We start from the raw sequence: 25,799 nt of genomic DNA, 5'->3' as shown, positions 1-25,799 counted from the left end.
GACCCTCAAATCTGCACATATAGTTATTCTGGCATGAAAATGGTTTTAATGAGTGTTTTTCAGTTTGTATTCATGCACAATTACTACTGAGACTGCACTGTTTGGGAAAAAAGTTGTCTTTTTGGGAATACTTTTAAGCCATTTTTTTTTCAAATTGGGATTTTTCTCCAGGGGAAAAAGCCTTTATTCTCCATTAATTTAAGGCAATCAATATCACTGCCAATTGTTGATAAGTGCCAGGTCTACGGGTTCAAACAGAAAGATTTGAAAGCAGAGAAAACTGTGTATCTTATAATCGGCACGACTTTATCAGATGACAATACCAATACTAAAATAAGGCTTACGCATAGTTATATACTTTAATTCAGTCACGGACTCGTGATATCACGGGTGTGTTCTAGTTCTTTATATGAAACTGACCCAAGCCAGAAAGCGGTAAATTCTGTGGTCGTCGTTGCTGCTGACAATTTCTTATTTCTCATTTATTGCTGTAAAAGATAGTAGACATAGTAGTATTAAGCATGCTGTTGGTTTTTCGTTTTAGTTGTTTTACATTTAGTTTTTCCGGGGCCTTTTGTAGCGTATTAAATGATGTTATTTGATGTAAGCTTTCGTAGCTTTGTTTATCGTATCGTTGGCATCTACTATCTTTACGCGGTATGCAGGTGTTACTTGTTAAATGTCCTACGGAGATTTGCAATTGTTCCTATTCCTAGCTGCTTTTATGCCCTCTGAATATACATATTAAATTTCGCAAATTTTATTTCATATATACTTAAACGTTATCAGAACTTCTTAAGTTCCAGAGGAATCAATGCCAAATGTCTTTCATTATTATAAAGTATCAACATTTTCTGTGTATTACTGACTGGATGACTCCGATTTACTATCGCCACCACCCAAGAATACTGTTGATGGGCTTGTGACCCCTTTATATCTTAAATATAAAATGACATACGAACAAAAGATACACATAAACAAGGATAACCACGTGTAATAGTAGAAGGTCGATTTTTTAGTTGTGCTTGAATACTTTTATAAACCTGATTTCTGTACGGGTCTTCCTTCTGATGCCTTCCCTAGTTTCTATTGCTCAGTTGACATTCGTTTCAAACATTGGGTTGCTGAGCACATGCAAAGCACATTTAAAACAAAGGTAAGGTTAAAAGTAGACTGGACTAAATGTGTTAAGGCATGTTTATTTATTGACTTGCAAGCTTCTAATACATCAGCAATTTATTTAAACTAGAGGCTCTAAAGAGCCTGTGTCGTTCACCTTGGTGTATGTGAATATTAAACAAAGGACATAGATTGATTCATGACGAAAATGGGTTTTGGTGATGGTGATGTGTTTGTAGATCTCACTTTACTGAACATTCTTGCTGCTTACAATTATCTCTATCTATAATAAACTTGGCCCAGTAGTTAGATTTCTACAGTGTCAGTGGAAAAAGTTAGTAAAAATTTACAAATTTTATGAAAATTGTTAAAAATTGATTATAAAAGGCAATAACTCCTTAGGGGGTCAATTGACCATTTTGGTAATGTTGACTTATTTTTTGGTCGTACTTTGCTGTACATTATTGCTGTTTACAATTTATCTCTATCTATAATAATATTGACGATAATAACCAAAAACGGGCAAAATTTCCTTAAATTACATTTCAGGGACAGCAACCTAACAACGGATTGTCCGAATCATCTGAAAATTTAAGGGCAGATAGATCTTGACCTGATTAACAATTTTACACCTGTCAGATTTGCTTTAAATGCTTTAGTTTTTGAGATATAAGCCAAAAACTGCATTTTGCCCCTATGTTCTATTTTTAGCCATGGCGGACATCTTCGTTGGTTGCTCGGGTCACCAGACACCTTTTTTTTAAACTAGATACCTGAATGATGATTGTAGCCAACTTTGGTCCAGTAGTTTCAGAGAAGATTTTTGTAAAAGATTACCAACATTTAGGAAAAATGGTTAAAATTTGACTATAAAGGGCAATAACTCCTTAAGGGTCAACTGACCATTTTGGTCATGTTGACTTATTTGTAAATCTTACTTTGCTGAACATTATTGCATTCTACAGGTTATCTCTATCTATAATAATATTAAAGATAATAACCAAAAACAGCAAAATTTCCTTAAAATTACCAATTCAGGGGCAGCAACCTAACAACGGGTTGTCTGATTTATCTGAAAATTTCAGGAAAGATAGATCTTGACCTGATAAACAATTTTACCCCCATTTCAGATTTGCTCTAAATGCTTTGTTTTTTAAGATATAACCCAACAACTGCATTTTACTCCTATGTTCTATTTTTAGCCATGGCGGCCATCTTGGTTGGTTTGCCGGGTCACCGGACACATTTTTAAACTAGATACCCCAATAATGATTGTGGCGAAGTTTGGTTTAATTTGGCCCAGTAGTTTCAGAGGAGAAGATTTTTGTAAAAGTTAACGCCGAAGGACGACGGACGCAAAGTGATGAGAAAAGCTCACTTGGCCCTTCGGGCCAGGTGAGCTAAAAAAGAATTGAATGCATCTTCATCGTACATAGTATCCATTTAAATGCTAGTTCAGAGTGACAATCATTCATAGTCTTCTGTTTTATTGCAAAAATTACAAGAAAATGAAAAGACAATTGAGATGTAAATGATCCGCAAATTACGATTACAACAGCAAATTCTATATAACACAGCTATAAATCTATTATTTAATAATAATGTCATTTAATTTATCTGAGACATACACAGTATGAAACAAGCAAGAACACAATATATATATTCATCATTTATTAAAAAAAAAGCCCAATTATTAAAAGCCGGTTTGTCACTAGTGTATTAGCACAAACATTTCTCGTACCATTCAACATTGTTTCGGTTGTCCACCTTGTTTTTCTGAAAACTGTAAATTTGTAAAATCTCCTGAACTGTTAGCATGTCTTTTGCATCATCAACATAAATTTCAAATGTAACGTTCTTATTTCCGCGGTTCAACAGAGAAATCATGTGGATAAATAAATGTTCATCAACGCATTCGTTCATATTTCCATGAAAACTGAGATTGTAATGCAATCCTGCTGTTGTGTACGAATACGTTCCGAAAGACATCAGCACTGCGGGTGAACTTGTCATATTTGAACCAATGACAAGAGTCCTTTTGTCCATAACCAAGTCAATGTTTGAAGCAACAGGCTTGTAAAGGATGTCTGATTTGAGAAGACGTTCATCTTTGAAAAGATGCTGATGCGATTCGGGATAACTGAAGATTTTCGTCACATCACGACCAAATAACCGTTTTGATGATTTTAACTGGATGCTGTGCTTTTTCAGTTTTTCATGTAGGTCTGTTATCTTTGTGTTGAAAGTTTCTTTCGTCTGAAAAAATTGTTAAAAGTAAACATAAAACTGAGTTGCATAATTGTACGATTATTTTATGTTTAAAGTTTGATCAAATGAAGAACCATTAATTTGTATTTTTAAGAGTTAAGTTATTTTGGTACATGTAGTTCAACAGGAACAGGTAAATGAAGAACCGTAAATGATTATACTTAGGCAGCAACCATTTGATTTTCTGGGGGGAAAGGGGGGGGGGGGGGGGTCTATGGATTTTTTTGGAAAAAAAAGTTTGTTTCCAGTTTTTTGAGAAAAAAATAATTTGTTTTTGACCCTCAGAAAAAAACATTGTTTGTTTCACCCTCAGCTGCCACTATATGTAATGCTAAAATTGAAAGAAAAAATTGTTTTCGACTTGTCGCCAAAAAAATAGATTGTTGGCGAAGGCGAAAAAAAAAGTTTGTCCGGAAAAAAATCCATAGCCCACACCCACCCGGAAAATCAAATGGTTGCTGCCACATTACCCTACTTTAAATTAATTTTCTTTTGACGTCTGTTGTTCTTTGCAATTATTTTAATAAATCGCTTCCGAGGAAAGAAACGCATATCAAGACAACTGTTGTTTGTTAAAAAAAAGTTTTAGATGTCAAGGTTATCAATAGGAATGATTTACAAGTTGGTTAATGTCACAATAATCATGTTTGATAGCTAGCTTGTTTTTGTGACCATGACCTTCGTACCTTTAGTTATAAAATTAAAAACATTATATAATCGTGTTAGAGATTAGAATACGGTTAATATATTTAAGACATATGTAATATTCTTTTAGCGTCAACGTGTCGTCTTGTGAAATGTTCTTAAGTTACTTTTACAGGGGCCTCGATTGTCGAATAAGAATATATCCCATGTGTCACTAGTATAGCCAATTCAATCATCAGTGAGGTTATGAGTTCGAACCCAGCAAGTGTCAGGTGTGTTCGACTCCAGTCTTGATTAACTATTGTGGATAGTTTTCCTGCGGAGGTTGGTGGTTCTTGACGGCTTCCTCCACCAATTACGACTTACCGACTTAATATAACCAACAGTCCCGAAAGTGGCATTAAACACCAAAAATCAGTCTTACCTTTACTGTCACTAAGTTCCAATCTTTAACTGAATATTCTTCTAGTGCATGTGTGTCAGTCATCTTAGGGTCAAAGTTGATTGAAGCAGTTTTTATCATAGGGTCTTGTGTCTGTTTAATGTGCTCATATACAGTTTTCTTTATTTTCTTGTTATCGCTTCCTTCTTCGACTCGCAGTTTATCCAGCACCAATGTTGAACCATCGTCGATAAGGTGCGTTAGCAGAAATCCTACCTGAAAGTTAATGTATCATGTCTTTTAATAAACAAAGCCAACATATTAACATTTGGGAATCTATTTGTACTACTATAGTTAAGATTGGTTGTTGTCAGGAATGGTCCCCCTTAAAAATACAATTTAAAATCAAGCTAAAATAAAGCTATGGTTTGCCATTTATTACTTATTTTACAATATGTACAGGTACTTTACAATTTTTATTTGATGAGAAGATGGTTTTTTTTTTGTATTTTTTAATTTGTTGGTAAATTTTAGGCAATACTGTCAAGGACAATGGACATTCGCCGCACGGAAACTTCAGAACATGAATATCTAGTTCTCTAATCTTCTGAAATGTTTTGGTTTGTCGCACAGAACTCTTATGGAATAACCGTTTCACAAATGATATCGGATATGTTTCTTACGTCGTAACTACAATCCCCTTCCCTTTCATGAATGTGACCTACCGAATAAGACTATTAACCGGATTTGTAATCACATAAGCAACACGACGGGTGCCACATGTGGAGCAGGATCTGCTTACCCTTCCGGAGCACCTGAGATCACCCCTAGTTTTTGGTGGGGTTCGTGTTGTTTATTCTTTAGTTTTCTATGTTGTGTCATGTGTACTATTGTTTTTCTGTTTGTCTTTTTCATTTTTAGCCATGGCGTTGTCAGTTTGTTTTAGATTTATGAGTTTGACTGTCCCTTTGGTATCTTTCGTCCCTCTTTTATGATATTGTCTCCCTAAGACACTTTGCACTTTGTGCTATATAAAAAATCTCGGTGTAGAGTGTTTTGAATACTGATACACACTGGAAAACTTTTCGGACACAGCAATATTGCTACGCTAAATACATTCAGATTATCCCTAAAATATTAAGTATATCGAAACAATCATAAGGGGGTCACGGTGACCTATTAGTCTAAGTAGTCCAACTACCATATCACTTGTCTGTCAACACAGAGCTTGTTGGTTTAACCCGTACGTGCCAGATACATTCGATTCCAATTGACTAGGGTGAAGGTTGGTGATTCCCTCTGGCTTCATACATATTAAAAATAAGATGTGGTATGATTGCCAATGTGACAACTCTTCACGATAGACCAAATGATTATTTAATTAACTATAATATATAGGTCACCGCACGCCCTTCAACAATGAGTAAAGCCAATATAGCTATACAAGGCCCCGAAAAGCATTTTTTTCAAAAGTAAATATACAAGTACTTACGTCTTTTCCATCAAGATTTGCCACATATCCTGTATTCGTTTTACGACTAATGAAAGAACAGTATCTATCTACTAGGTGGTCAGTTGTATTGGTCTGATTCGGAATGGCTATGACAGTATTATAATCAGACAGAGTCGCTTTACGGATGTTTACGGTACTATCTCCGTAAAGTCCGTGGCTTTCGTTGACTTTATAATTCGAAGATTCCAAAGCCAAATTATTTCTAATTCCAGAGTGAAAAAGTCTGTTTGGTAAGAATCCTAAATAATTTGATGTCCATCGTGACAGCGACGTTCTGAACATGGTCAAATGTTCAAGGTCTCTTCTAAACTGATAAGTCTTTAGACTTTGACGTTCAAATAAATAGAATGGTATTTGATGTTTACAAAACAATAAGGTTTTTTTCACCTAGAATTTGCGAACTGTTGTCATGATTAATTCACTGACAGATGTAATTGACTAATCTCATTAAAAATTTAATCCTTTAGATGAACAGATAATCCCAAAAGCGGATATGTATTTCAATATGCGAGACTAAATTTGTACGATGAGTTACCTATAAGCAGTTAAAAAATGTAAACAAACAAATTGCGTACTATTGTTTACAAACAACAACAGCATGTACAAATGTAACCATGTGATGATAGATGCAATTAATTTGTTGGGCTTTCACTTAAAGTTCACCCACCGTAGACGGTACGTATCATGTACTGAAAGTGTGTTACAAACAAATGAATATGAGTAATATGACCTGGCTGGGTGGATATACGAAGACACAATGTACTTATCACAAAGATAAACAGTATATTTTTAACTCTAAGAGGATAAACATTGTCAACTACTTTTTCTTATCAAGAATATTGCTATTCAGGTCGAAGTCCAAGGCCGTATATTATGTTTACTAACTTTTGTTACATCTAAATATTACGAAAATCCTTTAATCACGCGGTAATGCTTTATTTACATTTTCTAAGTATTTGGTACTACTAATTACATAAGATTAGTTACATAAGATTAGTTTACATTTAATGCGGATAAGTACAAGTATAAATAAGCATTTTTTTGTGTATTTAAATCCCATAAACCATACGAGAAAGGAAGTAATTTCTAGAGGAAAAAAGGGGGTATAAGATAAGGGTCAATAAAAGATTGTTGCTGTTGTTCAACTCGTTATTCATTTTCAGATTTCTGTTAAAAGATGAAGAGATGCAAATGAACTCTTTTATCAGATCTATTTTTGTATCATTACGTGGATTTCTTTTTGCAACGGAATTTATTGATATGCTTCTTAAAGATTAAAAAAAATGCACCTATCAAAATCCGCAGTTTTGCGCATTCTTTTGCTCAATGCTATTATTTTGTGTATACAAATCTATATAACCAACAGTAAATATTTTATTGCACAGCTGCATTTAACTTTTAATGTCACCATAGCAACAGATGTAAACAATGCAAAAATTGCAACTTAGTCGATGTTTACCTTCTTTGATAAAGAGTTCAATTTATTATGTGTAATATATCAACTGGATATCCCACTGTTAGGATGCAGTCGCTGCGAAACATTGAAGAATATATCCTGAAGTCGGAAAATTATTGATTTGATTTAATTTTTGGTGTTCTTAACGCATTTATGCTATTTCGTGGCAGCCAGTTTTTATTGGTGGAGGAAACTGGAGTGCCCAGAGAAAACCACAGACCTTCGATAGAAAAACCGACTATCCTTATTACGATTGGAGTGGAGTGCACGCGCACGCGCACCAGCGGGGTTCAAACGTCACAATCTCAGTGGTACTGGCTAGTGATTGCAGTAGTAACTACTTAGACCACTCGGCCACCGAGCCCCCGAAACTCATTGAATGTTGTGTTTAATTTGCATTTGTTCCATGTTAAAAGTCTTATTTTGACTTTATGATGAGGAACAGCAACAATAGCATATTCATTTTGCTTAACGGAGACATATAATACATGTCTCTGACTTTCTGTTTAGCAACTGCGTGTTTTATATAATGACATTCAGTCACTTCCATGAAATATAAATCAAGACAAATATAGATTTAAAATAAATAAAACACTCGTGCTTCAAATAGTAAATTATTTTTAAAAAAAGAATATAAACCCAAGTTTTACAATGCCTTTCTTCATATTTATTATCAAATTCTATAATATTTGACCTTCTAGTATATAAATTTGTTTTATCATTGCATTCATTTGCTTGTACTGTTGATTATGTAAGAAGTACATGTAGTTACTTATTTATAGATTGTACTACTACATGTCAAGTTATATCATTTATGAGCAGCATAATTTTTCGATGTACACCGAAATATCCCCCCCTTTTTTTTAAAAGTATAATTGATCTTTCAACTGCAATGACTTTGATTTATAATAATACTAAATTGACTCTGAATAAGATTTGTTAATTTAGATTTTACTTAATCATAGTTGTACTTTGTCCAACTATAATATTGAATTTAAATTATGGCTAATTCTTATTGAAATCTTGTAGATATAAAATATAAATAAGTTTATTAACATACTGCTCCAAGCGAAGGGAGAAAAGTAAGAAAAACGAAAATGATGAAAGATTTTTTAGAAATTGTTGTGTACCCCTCCCCAATTGCACACACAGCACTAACATAAGTAATTAAGACTACGAATGCAAGAAGCATGTTGGCACTTAGACTGAAGGTTGTATCTACTACGCATATGTTTAGAACATTTTTGTATCTTAAAGCAGCCAATAGAATCGAAGAGGAAGTGTTTTATTGTTTTTTTCCAAGGATTCTCAATACATAATATAAGTTGTACAGTACAAACGTACTATAATCAAAGTACTGAAGTACTGAACATCGGATGACTGCAGGTTCTTGTGGATGGTCAAAAGCACATGTCACAGAAACAGATCACATCTCTATACCTGAAACTGGGGTTAATTTACAGAGATATTTTTTCTGATACAAGTTCGTGCTTGGATGATGAATACATGACAGGAAATTCAACCTCACCGTAATAACTATTATATTGTAGTGCAAGAAATCAGTATACCTTGGACTATTATACTTATATAATAATAGTCGTAGAGAATACACTGGTTTGTTGTTATATATATATTATTAATATTACGATTGCATGTTTATATAATTTTCATCTACTTGTAAATGATTATTCTATTCTACTATTATTATAGTGCAGTGCAAGTGCATGGTGGACACTCTTCTGTAAAACATTCAAAGCCTTAAAGGCTGTAAAAGCGATTGCTGCCATGTTTTAAATGTTTTGTGGACTTTTATTTTTCATCTACATATATATGAATTAAACCTGACAGTTTTGACTTTATATTAATAAAAGACTTAAGCAGGAAATAATTTTTGATATGTTTTACATTTCACAAGGAGACAAGTTTACCAGGTTATGGATTATCCCCTGGTAGTGTTTGTAACTGGGCAATAATTACTTTTATTGATTTAATTTTAACAATTTTTATAATTAATTTAAATTAACCATTCAGTTAAAACATTTCACCTTTCGAGACGCTAATGTTGAAAAATGGGACAGAAATAAAATATCCCCCAAGACATAAACATGTAAAAATTAAATATATATTTCAGATTACTAATATTTTCATAGTGTTACTTTGACATAATTTCTTAAAACTAAGTCACACACATAATTGTTCATTTGATATGTGTCATCCTCATTCGATACGAGAAATTTTGATGTCGCTAAATAGTCTTCTTGTCGCTAAATTTATTCTTCTTGTCCGTTATTGACGCTTCCTGTCGCTAAAATTCTTCTTGTCGTTATTAGTGAGACCGCTATTTTTAGATTACAGGTGGTCATTTACACTACACGTATAACCCTGTGTAGTGATTTTTGTTTTACGATAAATTTATGAATGAATAAGAGCACCTGACCTCTTTCTTAAACACCAATTAAACATGTAAAACCGTATTTATTAAGATATAATTCAGTCAAATTTTCACCACTAAATCAACAACTGAAATGATTCCATATTTTGTTGAAACATCGTACAACCGGAGAACAGAAATCGCAGGTATGAAAATGCACTTTTTTCACTGGTGTTGAAAACCCTAAACTAATTTGACTAATTTATGCATGACGGAAATTTAAGCGATAACAATACATCGGAGTGAACTCAAGGTCATCCTCTGTAAAAAGTAGTGGCTAAGAATCGTGAATACCTGCCACTCTATGGTATGCTGCAGATGGTTTGGTTATTTTTACACCACTAGTCTAAGAATAAACAATGAATTGTTACTGCTTAATATAAGTTGTTATCTAAATGACAGTAAATTCAAAACATCTTGTGACAGATTCTACCATTTGGTAGTTTGTAGATGTTTTCGTCGTCTTTTCCACAACATACAATATATAGAATTTATAATAATGTGGAGATTAAAAATGTCTTCAACAGAAAAAATACGAACTTAAGGTTTATGTACCCTTCTGTAGCCATTTTTGTACGAACTTTTCAAACTTCAATTGTTTCAAAACTACAGGTATAATGAATAATAGAGATAGGCCATTTTGTACATATTCCAAGGGGAAACTTGATGCAAAGCATTATTTTTTACTGTTCCATTGCATTTAATGGAAAAAGAGGAATTTGTGGCAAATAAATCAAGATTTTTATAGAAAATCCACAGCCTTTATCCTTGTACTCTCATATTTGGCAATTTGATGACTGATAGATATAGGATTATTGCATGCAGTGCTAGCATTGATTTCCTTAAAACAAGTTTATAAATGTAGTTATTGGTTAAGACAAGTATAAATATGGCCAAAATCAAGCACACCTTGTAGGGTGCGCTCGACTTTAGTGACTCAGCACGAGGTGTTTTGGAATTTACAGGTTACTTAGAACGTTTTGTAAAAAATAAACACTAGCACATCATAGAAAATCAAGTGAGTAATTTATGTTTCTAATTTTATAACATCAATCTCTGTATTAAAGGCTGTGGATTTTCTATAAAAATCTTGATTTTTTTGCCACAAAGTCTTCTTTTACTATCTTATGCAATGAAACAGTAAAAAATAATGCTTTGCATCAAGTTTCCTCTTGGAACATGTACTAAATGGCCTATCTCTATTATTTATTATATCTTTAGTTTTGATACAATTGAGGTTTGAAAAATTCGTACAAAAATGGCTATAGAAGGGTACATAAACCTTAAGGTTTATCACCCCTTCTGTGGCCTGTTAATTACGAAATTTTCAAACTGCAATAGTATCAAAACAGCAAAGATAATGAATAATAGGGATGGACCATTTTGTACATATATCAAGGGAAAACTTTGTGCAAAGCATTAAGGTTCATGTGGACCCTATGGCTAAAATGGCCGTATTTTCACCTCAAAATTTACTCTGAGTACAGGCAAACCTGTGCATCTGGAAAAGTTTTAAGGCATAGCATGCCCTAGATAAATAGAATTCAAAGGCATTATATGATTTAGAAAATTCATAACTTCACTGGATTTTACCGTACACTTTTTTTCGTCCCTGCAAAAGATGATAAAATTAACCAACAGTTGAGTTTACCTTGATATGGTCCACTCAGGTACACAGTTTAAAGAACCAATTATTGTCAGGTATCTATTGTCCATCTATTGTCCAATGTCAATTAATACAGCTCACTTAAAATATTACCTGTGGGGAAGTTCTCAAACCTGTTTCCCAACTTAGTTTATTTTGGCACCTTCTGGAGGAATGAAAAAAAGTGCACGGCAAAATCCTGGTAAGTTTTTATTTTTCTAAAACATAAAACATATTTGAAATTTATTTATCTAGGGCATGCTATGCCTGAAATTTTTTACAGATGCGCAGGTTTGCCTGTACTCAGAGTAAATTTTGAGGTGAAAATACGGCCATTTTAGCCATAGGGTCCACATGAACCTTAATTGCATTACGTAGAAAAAGTGAATTTGGTGAAAATAAAACCAAGATTTTTGTAGAAAATCCACATACTTTAATATAGAGATTTGTGTTCTAAAATTTTAAACAATGATTACTCACTTGTTTTTCTAGTATGATCACCTAGCGTTTTTTGTTTACAAAAAGTCTTTACTGAACAGCCTTTAAATTTCAAAACAACTCGTGCTTAGTCACCAAAGTCGAGCGCATCCTAACAGGTGTACTTGAATTGGTCCATATATTTATCTAAATTTATAAACTTGTTTTAAGGAAATCATTGCAAGCACAACATGCAATAATCTTTTATCTATAAAGCATCGAATTGCCAAATATGAGAGTAAAAGGGGAAAGGCTGTAGATTTTCTATAAAATTTCCATATGTTGAGCATATACAATAACAATTTACATAACATCTTGTGAAATCTGCCACCCATAATTAAACTACAGAATTTCAGGGGGTTTCCAACTGACTGTAGCATAACTAAAATTGAAAATTATAAGAAAAGACTGTACATAAATTGGCTTTTATTTTACTGAACAGAAAAGTTTCGTACAGTAAAAAAGGATCATGTACATCGACTGTTAATTAAGACTTGAGGAATGCAGATGGTTAATTCGAATACCGAACATCAGTCTGAGAAATAATACAGTTATAATAAGACAATTCAGTGTGTGTAATTTTACAACTTATTTTGAAAGCTGGTGTACCGAATTGCTTTAAGACAAGCCTGAATTAATTAACAAACGTTTAAGATAAGTTCAAATGATGACATAATCACTATAAAGTCTTCTTATTTATACATGTCAGCATTTAAAGATAAATACAAGATAAAATATTATGCGGATAGCCAAAGAGGTCGCGTTTACTATAAGATATCTATACCACCAGTACAAACAACGGGTTACGCTTAAGTGATCGTAAAAGTAAATATTTGAAACGATACGGTTCACCCACGCAGAATTGCTAAAAGACTGCATTGCAAACGGTCTATTACAAATTAATTTAAAAAATAAGATGGGGATAAATATTGTACAGAGATTTTTTCAACATAACAATTACGGAAATGTATTCATATCACATCTAAGAAAGGTAAGCCGAACAATTCAGTAAACCACGAGATCTTTTCTAGTGGGTTACTAGGTCGCTATGAAGCACGTGTCACGTAACTCGAACACTTCACCTGTCGAGAAAAAAAATGAAATGCATTTACTATAACTGAATTGAAATTACAGCAATAAAATGTATTGTATGCAGAAAGCTTTACAACAGGGCATGATGTTTATAATGTTCCGATGTAACTCTGACTGAAAAGAAAGTTTTCTATTCTTAGACTTTCTATTCTATTTTCATTTCTTTCATTAGTTGATCTAAAATCAATAACAACGATCACATGATAGCCCCAATTTTGTACAGAATTAGTGTGGAGATAAAATGTGATAAACTTACGTATTACAATCATTTCAATAATTTAAAATGTCAAAAATATGTTTCAATGAAATGTCATGTTACCGGGTCATTCGGTGAACCAATGCGAATTTATGTACATGCATCGGATTCATGGATAAGAACAAGCAAACAATGCGTATATACAAAAGGTACATATGTAGGTTATAAACTATAATGGTCGACAAAAATATAGGGCTGGAAATTTGAACTGCCACTTGAAAATGAGGGTAAATCGGATAGGGACAGAAAATGAGAAAGTTTGCCTTGCAACAAGTCCCTTAATTAACGGACCAAAAAGTTTTTGCAAGGGTTGGGAGTCCTTATGATTTACAAAATGCGTGCTTTGAATACTTATAAACCCCAATCACCCTTTGAATTGGTTATTTTATTTCACGTCCTAATGGTCTTTTTTGTCTTTTGGGAGTTTGGTGTTGATGGCATATATTTGTAGTTTCTGTTTAAATTATTGTGTTATTAGAGTCGGTGATATATTGTATAGATATCTGTCTATAATTATTCAAGACTATGACCCTTAGATGACATTTTGCTTTTTGAGTTGTTTGGGTTGCTGTCCGATTGATGTGTACATGTATCCCACATTTCTTTTTATTCAATCGTTAACCAAATTATTATATAAGATTGTTGATTGATATACAGAAATGACATATGTAATTCTGCTGATTTAAAAAAAAAGTAGTACAGTATTAGAGTAAAATAGTCACATCAAAACTCATCAAAGATATCAGGCGTATGTTTTGGTACACCTGCCGCGTTTTGTCTACATTAGAGACATCAGTTACCCATGATTCAACAGTTGGAAAGCCAAATCAAATATAAGTTGAGAGCATTATTTAACGAATATTCAATAATTTGCTCTTCTTACAGGGTGCACCATGTACAACGGCTAGATATTCTACATCTGGTAAAGAGAACAAGAGATATAATGTAGGTATACTTGGTGCAGGCAGAATCGCTAGCTCTGTGCATATTAAAAACATTCTTAGGAACCGTAAATTAGTAGTCAAATGGATCGTAGATGACAGTAAAGATGCACTAGCCAATGTTCAGGACGAACATTTAATTTTTGACGTACCGTTCCATCCGTCAAAAGAAGTTGATAATTTACTTGAAGATAAAAGGTATGTGGATTTGATCTTCATTTTGAAAGACTTACTTCGGATGCCCCCCCCCCCCCCTCGGATGTGAGCGACAAATTGCATTCAGTAAGATAAGATAAGATAAGATAAGATAAGATAATTTTATTTACCAATCATGGTGCCCAAAATTTGAGCTATACAATCAAATGAATTACAAAATAAAGCACAGAAAATGATTAGAATGATTAAAGTACATTTAAACAAAAAAAAAAAAAAAAACAAACACATGAATACACATTTACACTAATTAACCTGATATAAACCAAGTAATTGACAACATAGTTGTTATGGGTGCCACTGTGACCTGGAGAAATTACATTTATAAATCTTTATAGTTCTAGGTATATGGGAGACAACTCCTGATCAATTTTATTTCCTATATATATATATATCTATATATATTTTTCTTCTATTTTTTTATTTTTATTTCAAACAACAATATTTTCTATAATTTTCTTTCGTTCTTCAAAAAGGGAGTGCAATAAATTAGATAAGTTTGAAGTAACAAACAAATCTTCAGATGAAAGAATCCAAACAAATTTCATTTCATCAGATAATCTTGAAAAATTTTTGAATTTTGAATTTAAATTAGATAGATGTTGAGATCGAGTATCTTTTAGAACAGGACATTTTAAAAGAAAATGTAGTTCGTCTTCAACTGCGTTCTTACATAGCTTACACTTTCTGTCTTCAGCTTTAATTCCAATATACCTCCCTCCAATATACTGCTTCAGTAAGTACCAGCGTATATTTTTCCTGTGACTTTCCATTTAAAAAAAATGTGAACATTATCCCAAAAAGTAACTTACTTGGAATAGAATTATTCTAGATCTATTTATGATGAAATTGTGGCAGTTCAGTTTTCGCGCATTTCGGGATAAAACAGTTTGACAATGGTCTCGAAATCTTCTTGCCTTTTTTGGCGACAACAACGTATTTGTCACAAAACCTTAGAAAACACGTAAACGGGTTAAAACCGTTATATCACCCTCGCTTATCATCGGGAAAAACACCGATTATACTGCTTATGTCGTCCATTATCATACAGGATCGTCATGCTAAATTCACATCATACATATACATCAGTTTTCCATTAATCATTTTATACAATATTTTCAATATATACCATTTCAGAACATTCTTCATTATGGAGTGTTAATTTCAGCCATTATAACTACCTATTTCAAAATTGGGTTGCATATCACAGAAAAGGGTTTTCAACTATTATTCATGTAAAAAAAAATCACTCCGATATGCAAGAAATAGAGTGAAGTGGACATTTTGTTGTAACATACATTTTGTAACTTATTGTCATTTGCCTTTTCAGTCTTGATGCAGTCTTTGTGTTTACTCCAACATCAACTCATGCTGATTACATCTGTAGGAGCTTAAACAAAGGTAGTCAGTTTAACATGTATACAGACCATACAACACCTTTCACTTTTTAATATATATATATTGAATCTTTTATTTTCATACGCTTTTCCCCCTTTAAAATCACTACGTGGAAAGTACTTTTTCACGAAAACAAACGATTATCGATAACTTAAATGGAAAGAATGTGTACCATCGATTCTGAAAGAAAGTACATTAGCTTTTGGCATATCTACGACCTTATATATATATATATATAACACATTTTGCAAGGAAACTGCTGCTGTCTACCGAATTGCATTCTCGTGAAATTATCATCTTATGCGTCTCGTTTTTAATGCTACGAAAGTTTAGCAACTTTCATTTAATCTTCATACAAAAGCTATTGCTTTTGACAAGCACACATGACAGGGTCACAGTTAAGTGTACCGCATTTCGCTACTGAGTTCCTTTTATGTAATGATGTTGTTTGAGAGATTTCGGCTTTGGTTTACAGCTAACCTAAGCATGCAATGCGTCAATGTTATGGGGGAAAATAAGAAGATGAAGTTTTAATTATAAGAACATTTTCCTTGAAAAAATCTTACAGACTAAAATTAATATTTTAAACTGGCAGAACATGTTGTATTTTTATTTAAATGGTGTAATAGAAGATGTCCGTTTCTTATATGAACATCATATTTTAAAGATTATCATTCGTTTCCCGTGTTCCAAAATTCAAGACAATAATTTCGTAAGACAGTATCATCTATAGCCTAAAATAAGATAATATAAAAATAATAAGACATGGTACATGTATGATTGCCGGTGAAACAACTCTACACCACAAATCAAATAACTGAAAATGTTAGCAACTATGGGTCACTGTACGGCCTTCAGGAATTATATATGTAAAACCCATGCATACCGCTTATTCAGCTATAAAAGCCCCCGATATGACAAATGTAAAAGAATTCAATCGAGAAATCTAAGACCTGATTTATGTGCAAAAGAATAAACGTAAAGCAAATATTATGTACAGCAACAAAAGACAACCTTTGCAATGTTAAGACCATTCTACTTTGATGTTGAATTAGAATGCAACAACTTTGATAGATTTGGAATGAGGAAGTTAGTTACATGACCAAATATTTATCCACCTGGGATTACTGGCTAATCCAACCACATTTTGTATGTTTCTGACCAGATCTAGAGGCGGGATATCAAGTGTTTGTCGTTGGGTGACTACCAACGAATTATAGGATACAGAGTTGACTATTGTTCTATAACTTCTGACTTGTTTAGTTGCGTTTCGTTCTGTTCAGTTTCGTTCCGTAATTATCTGTAATAGCACCAGCCAGTTATTTATATGTAAGCCTATTTTTTTAAAACTGTAAACTGGGCTGATTTTGTTTTCGCTGTCACAAGTCAAGGAATAAAATTGAGAATGGAAATAGGGAATGTGTCAAAGAGACAACAACCCGACAAAATAAAAAACAACAGCAGAGGGTCACCAACAGGTCTTCAATGTAGCGAGAAATTCCCGCACCAGGAGGCGTCCTTCAGCTGGCCCCTAAACAAATATATACTAGTCCAGTGATAATGAACGCCATACTAATTTCCAAATTGTACACAAGAAACTAAAATTAAAATAATACAAGACTAACAAAGGCCAGAGGCTACTGACTTGGGACAGGCGCAAAAATGCGGCGGGGTTAAACATGTTTGTGAGATCTCAACCCTCCCCCTATACCTCTAACCAATGTAGTAAAGTAAACGCATAACAATACGCACATTACAATTCAGTTCAAGAGAAATCCGAGTCTGATGTCAGAAGATGTAACCAAAGAAAATAAACAAAATGACAATAATACATAAATAACAACAGACTACTAGCAGTTAACTGACATGCCAGCTCCAGACTTCAATTAAACTAACTGAAAGATTATGATTTCATCATATGAACATCAGGCACAATCCTTCCCGTTAGGGGTTTTGTATCATACCATCATAACATATATGAGAAGAACATAACCCGTGTCATGCCAACAACTGTTTTTTTTAGAATAAATGTGTTTAGTTTCGATGCAAAGACCTTATCAGTGACTCAATATTAACGCCAAAATATGCAATCTTTAATGACTTGACAACAATATCGTAATTATATCCCTTCTTAATAAGTCTATTCAAAGGTTTTGTAAGTTTCTGAGGTGAATACTGACACCTTCGTGCCTTATAAAGAATATTACCATAAAAAATTGGATGTGAAATACCTGAACGTATTAGAAGTCTGCATGTTGAGCTATATTTACGAATGATGTCTTTATACCGATGATAAAATTTAGTAAATGTTTTGACTAGTTTGTGATATCAAAAACCCTGGTGTAATAATTTTTCAGTAATACATAAATTTCTCTCGTTAAAATCGAAAACATTGTTACATACACGAGCGAATCGTACAAGTTGAGATATATAAACACCGTAAGATGGTGACAAGGGAACGTCACCATCTAAAAACGGATAATTAACGATAGGAAATGAAAAATCATCCCTTTTATCATAAATTTTAGTATTCAGCTTTCCATTAGTGATATAGATATCAAGATCGAGAAAAGGGCAGTGGTCATTGTTAGTATTAGCTTTATTTAAAGTAAGTTCAACAGGATAAATTTCATTAATATACATACTGAAGTCGTCATTATTGAGAGCCAACATATCATCCAAATATCTAAAAGTATTATTAAATTTGTTTATCAGATGTTGTTTCGATGGGTCTTTGCTTATTTTTGTCATAAATTGTAACTCATAACAATACAAAAACAGGTCCGCAATAAGTGGTGCACAGTTAGTCCCCATTGGAATTCCGATAATCTGACGATATACGGAATCTCCAAAGCGAACAAAAATGTTATCTAGTAAAAATTCAAGGGCATATTTAGTATCAAAGCATGTCCAATTAACATAGATTTTTTGTTTACTGCTACTAAAAAATGACCTAAAAGAGTTTGAACATATATATTCACATTCTGATTTTTTGAATGCCCATTTAATTAGGTGTGTGAATTTTTTCTTAATGAGAATGTGAGGCAATGTGGTATACAGGGTAGAAAAATCAAAACTTTGAACAGATTCAAAATCACCAATATAAGCATGCAATTTATCAAGTACTTCCAACGAGTTCTTGACACTCCAAAAGTAATTTATTCCACTATTTTCGAAGGCCTTATTTGAACAATTTATTATCAGGTTTTTAATTGTACCAAGTGTGCTGGAAAGAAGAATAGACAATTTAGTAGTTGAACAATGGCTTGAAGACGAAATAAATCTATATTTGTAAGGGGTTTTGTGTAGCTTCGGAAGCCAATACATAGTTGGGACTTTCATTGTATTTGGCTCTGCTTGTAAAGAAAGCGGTGGCTAAATATCCGAAGTTTTGTTATATTCATTTTAATATCTTTTTATACGTACCATTTCATGAATACATATAAGTTTTAATGATAAAAAAATATGTTTGCTATGATTCAATTTTAAAATGATACGTTATTGGTCGATCTCAAAACATATTAATATTTGTGTAATGTTCGTGAATTAGATGGTCATCGTATTATACTTTCAGGAAAGAACGTTCTTACAGAAAAACCAACGGGATCCACATATGATGAAATAAAACTGTGCTATGAAACAGCAGAGAAAAACAACAAAATATTAATCACAGGGTTCCAGAGGTAACATATTTTATATCATGTTATTATGTTAACAAAAACATTTGTTCCATTATATGTATTACAAGTGGTGAGACTCTTAATAAAATATTGAATCCATTCCAAAAAAATCTAATTAATTAGGAAAAAAATTAATTCACTGATTAATAAAGTCTTTAACTTTCCCGCAAGTTATCCATTGTTTATCATTGCTATACACATGTGTAATTAAACTCATCATAAATATAATACCAGGATTAAAATTTGGTACTTACGGAAGGCGCGCGTTTCGTCTACAACAGACTCACCAGTAACGCTCGAATCCAAAAAAGTTAAAAAGGCCAAATTAAGTACGAAGTTGAAGAGCATTGAGGACCAAAATTCCTATAAGTTAGTGAGATTTGACTTGTTCATGTTCTGTTACAATGTCTTTGTCTCATTTGTTGTCCTATTTTACAATTTTGTTTTTACAGACGATTTGATCCATTGTTTCAAGATATATATGCAGCAACTAGAAATGGTGGAATAGGAGATATCCAAATGATAAAATTAACAAACAGAGATAGTCCAAAGCCAGCCTATGAATTCTTACTTAATACAGGTACATGTACATAGATATAAGAAAATGTGATATGAGTGTCAATGAGACAACTCTCCATTTAAGTTACATTTTGTAAAAGTAAACCATTATAGGTCAAAGTATGATCTTCAACACTGAGCCTTTGCTCACACCGAACAGCAAAATATAAAGGCCCCCACAAATAAGTAGTGTAAAACCATTCAAACGGGAAAACCAACGGTCTAATTTATATAATAAACGAGAAAAGAAAAATACTTTATAAACCACGTCAACAAACGACAACTACTGAACATCAGATTTCTGAATATATGTACATAGATATAGGAAGAGGTGGTATGAGTGCCAATGAGACAATTCTCCATCCAAGTCACAATTTATAAAAGTAAAACTTTTAAAGTTAAGGTACGGCCTTCAACATGGAGCCTTGGCTCACACCGAACAGCAAGCTATAAAGGGCCCCACAAAAATCTAGTGTAAAACCATACATGCATGTTTAAGATTTTCTGTAACGAATCATTCAATGAGTAATATCCGATGTAAAATTTACTATTTATGGTCTATATGTAAACTTAAAAAGCCGTAATCTAGTATTTAGTGATACCATGTCTGGTAAATTATTTTGCCATCCATTTACTGAAGAGTTTTTTTTACCCGAAATAACTTATTATACATCTTATTCTTTCTTTAATCGTGGATGTTAAGGTTTTTTGGATTTCTCACTTTAGATTCAGAAGGGTGTAACATTGTATCAGATCTCGCTGTACATGACATTGACATGATGGTCTGGATGACCAATGGCGAGTTACCAGAATCAGTCTACACAATAGGACATATACATGACCCAAAGCTCAAGTCAGCCAGACAACCAGACACTGCAGTCGTTACGCTCAAGTTCAAGAATGGGATAATGTGTACTATTGATTTGTCACGTGATGCTGTTTATGGTTATGACATTCGATTAGAGGTTAGATTTTATTTTTAACTATTACTATATTATAATAGTTATCTTAGTTTGTTTATGGTTACTAGTATGACATTCGATTAAAGATATAAGACTGGATCGATTCCCGTTCCGGGATGAAAATTTGAGGGACTGAATTTTCGACTCTCCCTTGACACCATTTGCGAGTATGGTCTTGAGGAGACGATAATAGTCCGTCGGAAGGGGACGATAAATGGCTGACCCGTGTTAAGGGAGAGTCATATCTCTTGCACGTTTTAAACACCATTGTAGATTTCGAAAAAGAGCAGGCTAATGCCGCTACAAGTCAGCACTCGCACCCGCAAAGTGGAAAAGGATTAATATAAGTTGCAAAACTTGTTTCCTAATCCACTATAAATAAATATGTTTAAACTAAAGATATACAAGACTGTCTTTAATACTATTTATTCCATAGTAGTGTAACCAATCTATAAATTTATTCAGTTAAAAAAAGGAGATGTAATATCAATTATTGAGTAAAACTCTCCACCGGAGTCCAAATGACATTGTTTAACCAAGGTTATCTTGGTTGTACTCAACAGTTAGCAAGTTCCATACCATACAGTAAACTTTAAGGTAACATTACAGAATTTGAAACAATACAAACGAAAAAAAACAACCCATCAAGTCTGATTTATGACTAAACAATAAACGAAACACCAACATCGCAGCATGACAAATAACAACAAACCTGACAGTACTTAAATTTGGTGTTGCCAAGGAGTAAATGTAATGCTAAAATGAAAGTCCCCTTAAATGGGACAGGCACAGATTCTCCGTGAATGTGAAAGGGTTAAACATAATGTTTGGATAATGGGGTAACAACACACATAAAAGCATATACTTTTATTTAGTTTAAACTTTGGAATTACTTGACTCATTGAATTTGGCCATAAACTGTGATTCATCATAATACAGTTTTAATGACAAGTTTGCTTAGGGGCGGATTTGGTGCACATGGGAATATCTACATCCTGTTCGTAAACTTTATTGCCGAAACGTACTTTAATTAAATGTTGCCATTGAAGGAGTGAATGTGGTGCTTTAGTCATCCCATCGCAGTTCCAGTCGGTATAGCAAGCGCGTTTTTAGTTTTTTTTCATTCCCGAAGCTTCCAGATATTTTGAAATAATAGAATACCAAGAAGATTGTCTACCCATGTAGAATTTAAAACTCATACTGCGTTTTTAAATTAGTTTTCTCTAAATCAAACATCGGACGGCATGGTAATTAATATATTTTCGTGACATGATGTTTTGAAATAGATGTTAGATTAACTTCTTTTTGATAAATTTTAGTTTATTAAGCCATCGATTTTACATTTACTATTTCCATTTAACAATATTGTTTCCAAATTAATGTCTCAAATAAGTACTTACAGTTATATAGTTTATAAATTTGAAAAACCAGGTTATTGGAGTTTTCATATGAGTTACTTTGGTCTGAGAAATCAATATCAAACTTTCTTAATTTATCGTTAATTTATCAGTGTCCCAACTTTGAATTACTCTCCACGTGAGCTATGATCCTTTAAACCGCTAGGATAAAACTTATATCAAATGAAAATTGTATAAATGCTATCCTCTCATTTTCACTGTACCCAAGATGAAAACAAAGATGCACACTCCAATTGATCAGCTTACTTATAGCTTCCTCAAATCCAATTAAAATTCATATTTTAATTAGACTTGTGTACCCAGGAGAAACATCAAAAGATGCGTTTATATATGAGATTTAACTTTCAAAGTAAATATATTTCTTCCAGTTATTTGGTTCTGGTGGAATGGCATCTGGTGAATCTCCCAGACGGTCTACATCAGTAACAGATGCTGCACATGGTGCTTTACTCCGACAACTTCATCATTCTTTTCCTCAGAGATTTGAAGGAGCATTTGAAAGTTTACTAACTCATTTTGTTGACTGTATGGATGGTATGCATTATTTTATTAGTAGAGTTTGTACTTTTATGTTTTCCTTTCATGTTAGGGGCCTTAATCACAGGTCATACCATTTAGTATTTAACTTTTGATAATGTTGGGGCTCTTATATTGTCTAAGTCATATATATATGAAGAAGTAGTAGCTAAGCTGCACCATATCATAATTTCTATATTTATTTGTTTTAATGTTAGCAACAAACCCCGTGAACAGTTGTATAATGCATCCAGTAGAATAAATGGCACCGGTAACCCTTTTGTCTTTGACTATACTGTGTTCACCATTTACTCGCTGACAGAGTACACATATACTTAGGGTTGTCGGAAATGTACATGACATGAACCAAACCGGCGTTTTGCATTTGCGCCGATCTGCATTTCATTTGCGCCGATTTTTTTTTCATTTGCGCCGATTTTTTTACAGGTAAATTAAAGGTGAATAGATATTAGAAGAAGTGGTATGAGTGCCAATGAATGAACTCTCAATCCAAGTCATGTTCTTTTTCATTTATCATTTTAGACCTCCTCAGTTAGCCACTTGTACAAATTTAATGAATTATCAATCATAACTTGTATATAACTGGTGTCCCCTGCTCACCACGGGTAGTGGAAGAAGTCCTGCAAGATACATCTCCAGACTTTACATTGACTGTACCCGCTGTCTTTCGGACATCTACCACATGGTTATGCTCGTTCTGTGTTTTGACAATAGAATCCGTGGTGACTCTGGCTGTACACGATTTTATGGCACATTAGTAAAATGTGTTTCAGGACACTTATCATCCGATATGTATGGCCCTCGATGATTAAAGAATTGACTCCTCGACTCGTTTCAGTGTGCAATATGTCTATCATGTTACTATGAAGTTTCAGAACAATATGAATCAAAATTAACATAAATGAACAGCATTTATAACAAGACTTTACCAATAGTATAATAGTACAGTACATAGTACATGTACAAGTATTAACTTACCTGTAAATCTAATTAGGAGCAAATATAAAATCGGCGCAAATGAAAAAATGAAATCGGCGCAAATGAAAGAATGAATATTTTCAAAATCGGCGCAAATGTCGTACGCCCGAACCAAACATATAACAATGATGATTTTTGTACTATAGTTTTTCTGAGATATTTGCTCTTGAACAAGGAGATTATTGTAAAATAGATAATATATATCAAATTCTCAGACCAAATTAATTCTAAAAGTTTTAAAACAAGACTACCTCTTATCACTCATTGTTTGAATTATATGTTTTTATCTTTTAAGAGGGGGTGGGGGGACAATAACTTTTTATGTCAACCTTTTTTGGCCCTTTTTAAGGTGTTTTTAATTGTTATCTGAGATCAGTTTAAGCTGTTAACTGTTTTCAACCCACTTTGTTAACTGTTATCAGCATTTTTACATTTTTTGTTAACTGTTTTTGCCAAAATCGAGGTGTTGTTAACATGTTAACGGACCCCCTATTCCCCCCCTCTTTTAATTGTGTTTTTTTTCTTCAGGAAAGACGAAGCCACTTATTACCAAGGAAGAGTGTTTGTTGGTAGCCAATATATCTGAAAAGGCTGTCCAATCGTTTGTGGAAGGACGTGCAGTACAATTTTGAAAAAAAGATAACAGAAACGCTTGCAAGTTAGCTTTGGACATTAAGATGGGTCGTACATCGATTGCATCCAACCAGGGAAAATATTGGTGACAACGAATGATCCGCAGTATTATGTCACATGCAATTTATGAGTCATATCCAAATCATAATTATATACATGTTGAAATGAACTTTAATGAAGTTTAATTGTTTCAAATTAAATATTTTTATACAAATGTGTGTGTTTTTTCTTTATATGCATTTATAAAAGTAACCTAAAATAATTAATTTGGATACGTTGCACTTTCTCTTAATTTTGTGTTTGGAGTGGCATTATAAGCTTTTTAATCCACCTTCGTCCTTAAAAGCTAATCTCTCTAATGTTATTTTCATGCTTATCAAGTTCTATGTTTGTCTGGTTTAAAACGTATATATATGATCATGCTATCATATTAAGATTGGTCTTACCAATCCATGCGCTGTAGTCGTTGTTTGACGTTCAGTGGCAAATATTATAATGCATATTCGAGACAAGCAAAACATACTAGGGTTTGTACTAAAGTTAATCATGTTATTATTGAATCACATCATATATAATTATTTGATCGCCCCAGGAGATGGATTGTTATAAAGATGTACATATTAAATAGGCGTCCTAAGTAGTGGCAAAAAATAAATAAAGTGAATAGTGGTAAACCGATTTCCATGTGTATGTCATGATATCTAAATCACATTTATCGATGACGTTTCAAACCAAAAGTTTGAAAAAAAATATTAAATCACAAGCTGTTAATGCTGTTTGCTTTATGATGCTTTTTCTTCGATGTCATGTGGATGGTGACTAAATCCATTCATCAATGTACAAGTTATTGAAGTGCACTAAACGAAAACCTTTTATTCTTCAAAATATAAAGTGACATTTCAATTACTAGTAAGTAGTTCATACATTACATAATTTGTATTATATAATAACCACTTTATTTTGGGATCCGTCTGTGCCTTCCACTAACGTCCAATCTATACGTGTGACTATCCTTTTATTTAAGAAAAGTTATGATATATAACGAACCATTCCTAATAAAGATGCCTGAAGAACTGTAGTCCATTTTTTTTACATAATTCCTTGCAATTTGAACAATTTGCTTTGAGCACTGTTGACAGTATTTGCTTTTCGTGGTTTATACTGAATCATGCTCTTTTAAACATCCATCCATCATCA

At 33.0% G+C, this 25,799-nt stretch overlaps 2 protein-coding genes across 4 annotated transcripts; one reads left to right on the top strand and one right to left on the bottom strand.

Annotated features, from left to right (window-relative positions):
- The first annotated feature begins 1,039 nt into the window (after positions 1 to 1,039).
- LOC139516670 (uncharacterized oxidoreductase YrbE-like) lies at positions 1,040 to 24,816 on the top strand. Of its 3 annotated transcripts, none has more exons than XM_071306896.1 (8): positions 1,040 to 1,156; positions 14,170 to 14,423; positions 15,769 to 15,839; positions 19,411 to 19,519; positions 19,969 to 20,096; positions 20,801 to 21,039; positions 22,823 to 22,988; positions 24,498 to 24,816. In XM_071306896.1, the coding sequence occupies exons 1-8, from the start codon at positions 1,133 to 1,135 to the stop codon at positions 24,599 to 24,601; spliced, it is 1,095 nt and encodes a 364-aa protein (XP_071162997.1). In that variant the 5' UTR covers positions 1,040 to 1,132; the 3' UTR covers positions 24,602 to 24,816. The 3 variants fall into 3 exon arrangements, with proteins under 3 accessions (XP_071162997.1, XP_071162995.1, XP_071162996.1); XM_071306894.1 differs by lacking the exon at positions 1,040 to 1,156 and adding an exon at positions 6,638 to 6,802; XM_071306895.1 differs by lacking the exon at positions 1,040 to 1,156 and adding an exon at positions 12,725 to 12,927.
- Positions 2,590 to 6,614, bottom strand: LOC139516672 (uncharacterized). Its single transcript, XM_071306897.1, has 3 exons — positions 5,907 to 6,614; positions 4,457 to 4,690; positions 2,590 to 3,375 (listed from the first exon to the last, which is right to left on the bottom strand). The coding sequence occupies exons 1-3, from the start codon at positions 6,207 to 6,209 to the stop codon at positions 2,839 to 2,841; spliced, it is 1,074 nt and encodes a 357-aa protein (XP_071162998.1). The 5' UTR covers positions 6,210 to 6,614; the 3' UTR covers positions 2,590 to 2,838.
- Positions 24,817 to 25,799: the final 983 nt, after the last annotated feature.

This window comes from Mytilus edulis, chromosome 3 (genome assembly GCF_963676685.1).
Source record: "Mytilus edulis chromosome 3, xbMytEdul2.2, whole genome shotgun sequence".
NCBI lineage: Eukaryota > Metazoa > Mollusca > Bivalvia > Mytilida > Mytilidae > Mytilus > Mytilus edulis.
The sequence above is the reverse complement of the archived record's forward strand: the minus strand, read 5'-3'. Positions and strand labels throughout refer to the sequence as shown.

Coding starts and splice junctions, on each gene's coding strand:
- LOC139516672 (XM_071306897.1), bottom strand. CDS start 6,209: ATGTTCAGAACGTCGCTGTCACGATGGACATCAAATTATTTAGGATTC. Junction 4,691..5,906: donor CAAATCTTGATGGAAAAGAC/GTAAGTACTTGT, acceptor ATTAACTTTCAG/GTAGGATTTCTGCTAACGCA. Junction 3,376..4,456: donor GGAACTTAGTGACAGTAAAG/GTAAGACTGATT, acceptor CAATTTTTTCAG/ACGAAAGAAACTTTCAACAC.
- LOC139516670 (XM_071306894.1), top strand. CDS start 6,638: ATGAATATGAGTAATATGACCTGGCTGGGTGGATATACGAAGACACAA. Junction 14,424..15,768: donor AATTTACTTGAAGATAAAAG/GTATGTGGATTT, acceptor TTGCCTTTTCAG/TCTTGATGCAGTCTTTGTGT. Junction 22,989..24,497: donor TTTTGTTGACTGTATGGATG/GTATGCATTATT, acceptor TTTTTTCTTCAG/GAAAGACGAAGCCACTTATT.